Raw genomic sequence first — 3,301 nt, forward strand, 5'->3', positions numbered from 1 at the left:
TGCCTCACCTGCGCCTCCTGCCTCACCTGCTGCTCCTCCCTCACCTGCTGCTCCTCCCTCACCTGCACCTCCTGCCTCACCTGCACCTCCTGCCTCACCTGCTGCTCCTCCCTCACCTGCACCTCCTGCCTCACCTGCTGCTCCTCCCTCACCTGTGCCTCCTGCCTCACCTGCAGCTTTTGCCACTGCTTGCCCCTGGGGCTGTGCAGGGAAACTGGGCATATCCTGAAACTCAACATCAGGTACTTGGGGCAGGAAGATCACTTTCCAGGGGCCCCCATTGCCTGTTATTTGGCGAGGAATCAAGCTTCGGTTTAAATACTCAGCGAACTCCACCAAGGCTGCCTTGGCCCCGAGCTCCTTTCTGAAGTGCTTGGTGAGCACTCGGTACCTGCCCAGGGGCGACAGGGCAGCCCGCACGGCCTCCTGGAACTCATGGTCCTCACAGTCGTCAGGGATATCCAGGATGAGCAGGGAGCGCTCTGCGTTCGCACCCATCCACCTGCACCAGTCCCGAAGCATCGCCAGAGGCATCGCAGGGGACTTGAGGGAGAGAGCCTGGTCAGACAGGAATGTGTGCTGACTGCTGCAGTCTCTGACGCAGCCTGTGAGTGCAAAGAGAGAAGCTTGTTTGTGCCAAACACTCACTCCCACCACTCATCTGCCCCTACATGTGTTGGGGTGGGGGAGCAGGGCTGGAGCTCCTCTGCCTCCTTGTTTTGTCGCTTTGATTTTAGTGAAAATTCGATGGCAAATTAAATTTATTTGCAAGATACAGGGCTAGTCACATTTTCTATGTTACCTGGTGCCAAGCTTATCTATCCTGGTGGGAAGCTTATCTAAGTTTTCAAAACTTTTGATAAAAACCTGTTCACAATATTCCCTCATTATCTTTTTAATGTCTATAAGATCTGTAATAATATCCTATCCTTCATTCCTGACATTGATTAGTGTTCATTCTCTCTTGTGTGTGTTGTGTGTGTTGTTTTTTGTTTGTTTGTTTGTTTGTTTGTTGAGGCAGGGTCTCACTCTGTCACCCAGGCTGGAGTGCAGCAGCTCGATCTAGGTTCAGTGCAGCCTCGACCTCCCGAGCTCAAACGATCCTCCCACCTCAGCCTCCTGAGTAGCTGGGACTACGGGCACACACTAACACACCTGGCTAACTTTTTGTATTTTTTGTAGAGAAGGGGTCTCACTGTGTCGCCTAGGCTGGTCTTGAACTCCTAGGTTCAGGCAATCCTCCCACCTCAGCCTCCCAAAGTGCTGAGATTACAGGCATGAGCCACTGTGCCCAGTCCTCTCTCATCTTAATTAGTCTTGCTAGGATTCATTAATTTTGGTACTCTAAAAAGCCGGGGTTTACTGATTGTCCTTTTTATCTCTGTTATTTCTTTATTTGACTCATTCTGTGTTTACTTTTGTTCTTTTTCGAGCTTCTTTAAATGGACTGTCCGGCCATTGATTTTATGTTCTATTTTTCTGTTCTAAGCACTGAAAGCAAGAAATTTTCCTCTGACCACTTCCTTCCAAATGGCTAGTAATTTGGGTAAGTTGAATGTGTTGTGCAGTTTGAAATATCTTGTAAGTTCCTTGGTGATTTCATCTTTGACCCATGGATTTCAAAATGTTTAGACATATGTTATTGTTATTAATTTCAAATAAAATTCCACTGTGATCGGAGAACTTACGAAAACGTGCGATCCTTTTCAGTTTCTGAGGATTTTTAAATGGCTCGACATATGGTCTATCTAGGTGAATGTACAATTTGCCCTTGTAATGAATCCATATTTTCTACAGAGGCCAAGGTCTGCCCCCTCTAACCACTGCAACTCCTGTCGCCATTCCCCACGGAAGAGGCAACCTGAAGCCTTTCCAATTCCACCTGTAGGGGGCCAGGCTCCTCACGACACTGCCACATCCGACAGCCTCCAGGGGGCGCTCACCGTCGCCTGTGCCACTGGCCGCCAGGCGGCCTCCGGCTCCGCACCCCGTGCACTCTCAGGCATTGGCCCTCCTTCCAGCCCATCCCCCACCGCGCACCGGGGACAGTCCCTTCTTGCCTCCAACGTGCCCTTCCACACCGGGCGCCCCCTACGCCCAGCTGGCAGCAATCCGGTCTAGCCCCGGGCAGCAGGGCGTCCCACGTGCTTAGACATGAGCCTCCCTCAGAGGCTTCCCCACAGTGGGGGGCCCGACAATCCCGCCCCACACCCCCAAGTCAGGAGCCCCCATAGCCCACAGAGGCAGGGCGCCCTCCGCTCTGGTCGGCCCTCCACCAGGTTTAGGAATCACCTCTGCCCTCACCCACCCACCCCTGTGACCTGACCACGGCACCAGCCATGGGCCCTTCCATCTCGCGCCTCAGACTGAGGCTGGGCCACCCTCCATCCCCGCCGCCCCACGCTGGGAGCCCGCCAGCCTGCTCTCCCACGTGGCGCCCTGCGGCCCCCTCGCCCTCCCACCCCAGGGAGCTCCCTACCGACCCCAGCCCCACAGCCGGAAGCCCTCGATGCCCCCTAACCCCAGCACTGGGCGAGTCGCCCTCCCTCTTGCCTCCTCTATCCCGCGTGCTCGGTGACCATCTCCGCCCAGGGACCCAGGGGTCCTCCTTTGGCCACCTCACACTGGGGAACCCCTCCCCTCAGCCCTCCTTCCAACCGCCCTCCCGAGGGGGCCTTCCTTAGCGAGAAGCCCACGGTGACACCCACGCTGCGCCTAAATCGGGCCAGGCGGGACCACAGCCCCCCAGCTCCACAACCGGCTCCTCGCGGCCTGCCACACCGCCCGCTCCCACCCCAACCCCAGGAACCTCCTGGGCTGCCATCCTGGGCTCCGGCAACACCTCCTGGGCCTGGGTCCTGGCAAACCCCCGCGGTCTACTCACTTTCTCAAACTCTGGGCAATTCCGGGTCTCTCAGTGGGAAGTCAGATGTCTGGGTCTCTCCCAAGGGTCTGAAGAGATCACCTCAGCTCCGCAGTGTGGAAGCATATGGTTCTCTAAGGCACTTGGTGTTAACGGCCACCCGGGCTCCCAGAAACCCCTGGTTCTCCCAGAAGCCACAGGGAGTTCTGAAAGAAAGTTCCAGGCCAGTGTTGCTATGCAAGGCGAATGATTGGACAGGGAGAGCACGAGAGAGGAGCACGTGGGAATGCACTGTTGTTACCACGGCGATTACACGTGAATCAAAAGGTGGAAAGGCTGGAAGCCCAGAAGCGGCAGGCACACCATTGCCCCTCCGCCAATGGAAAGGCCTGCCCACGAGGATCGAGGGAGTACATTTGCAAAGCGAAAGTTCATTGC

General features: G+C 55.8%; 1 protein-coding gene across 1 annotated transcript in view; it reads right to left on the bottom strand.

The window, feature by feature from the left end:
* The window catches only part of LOC111535856 (paraneoplastic antigen Ma6F), a 4,590-nt gene extending 1,573 nt beyond the window's left edge, over nucleotides 1–3,017 (bottom strand). The window contains exons 1-2 of the mRNA XM_026450011.1: nucleotides 2,885–3,017; nucleotides 385–605 (exon numbers count right to left, since the gene is read on the bottom strand). Coding sequence (XP_026305796.1) covers nucleotides 385–534 — 150 coding nt within the window. The 5' untranslated portion in view covers nucleotides 535–605; nucleotides 2,885–3,017. The remainder of the gene's footprint in view (nucleotides 1–384; nucleotides 606–2,884) is intronic.
* Between the last annotated feature and the right edge of the window lie 284 nt (nucleotides 3,018–3,301).

This window comes from Piliocolobus tephrosceles, unplaced genomic scaffold (genome assembly GCF_002776525.5).
Source record: "Piliocolobus tephrosceles isolate RC106 unplaced genomic scaffold, ASM277652v3 unscaffolded_9607, whole genome shotgun sequence".
Classification (NCBI taxonomy): domain Eukaryota; kingdom Metazoa; phylum Chordata; class Mammalia; order Primates; family Cercopithecidae; genus Piliocolobus; species Piliocolobus tephrosceles.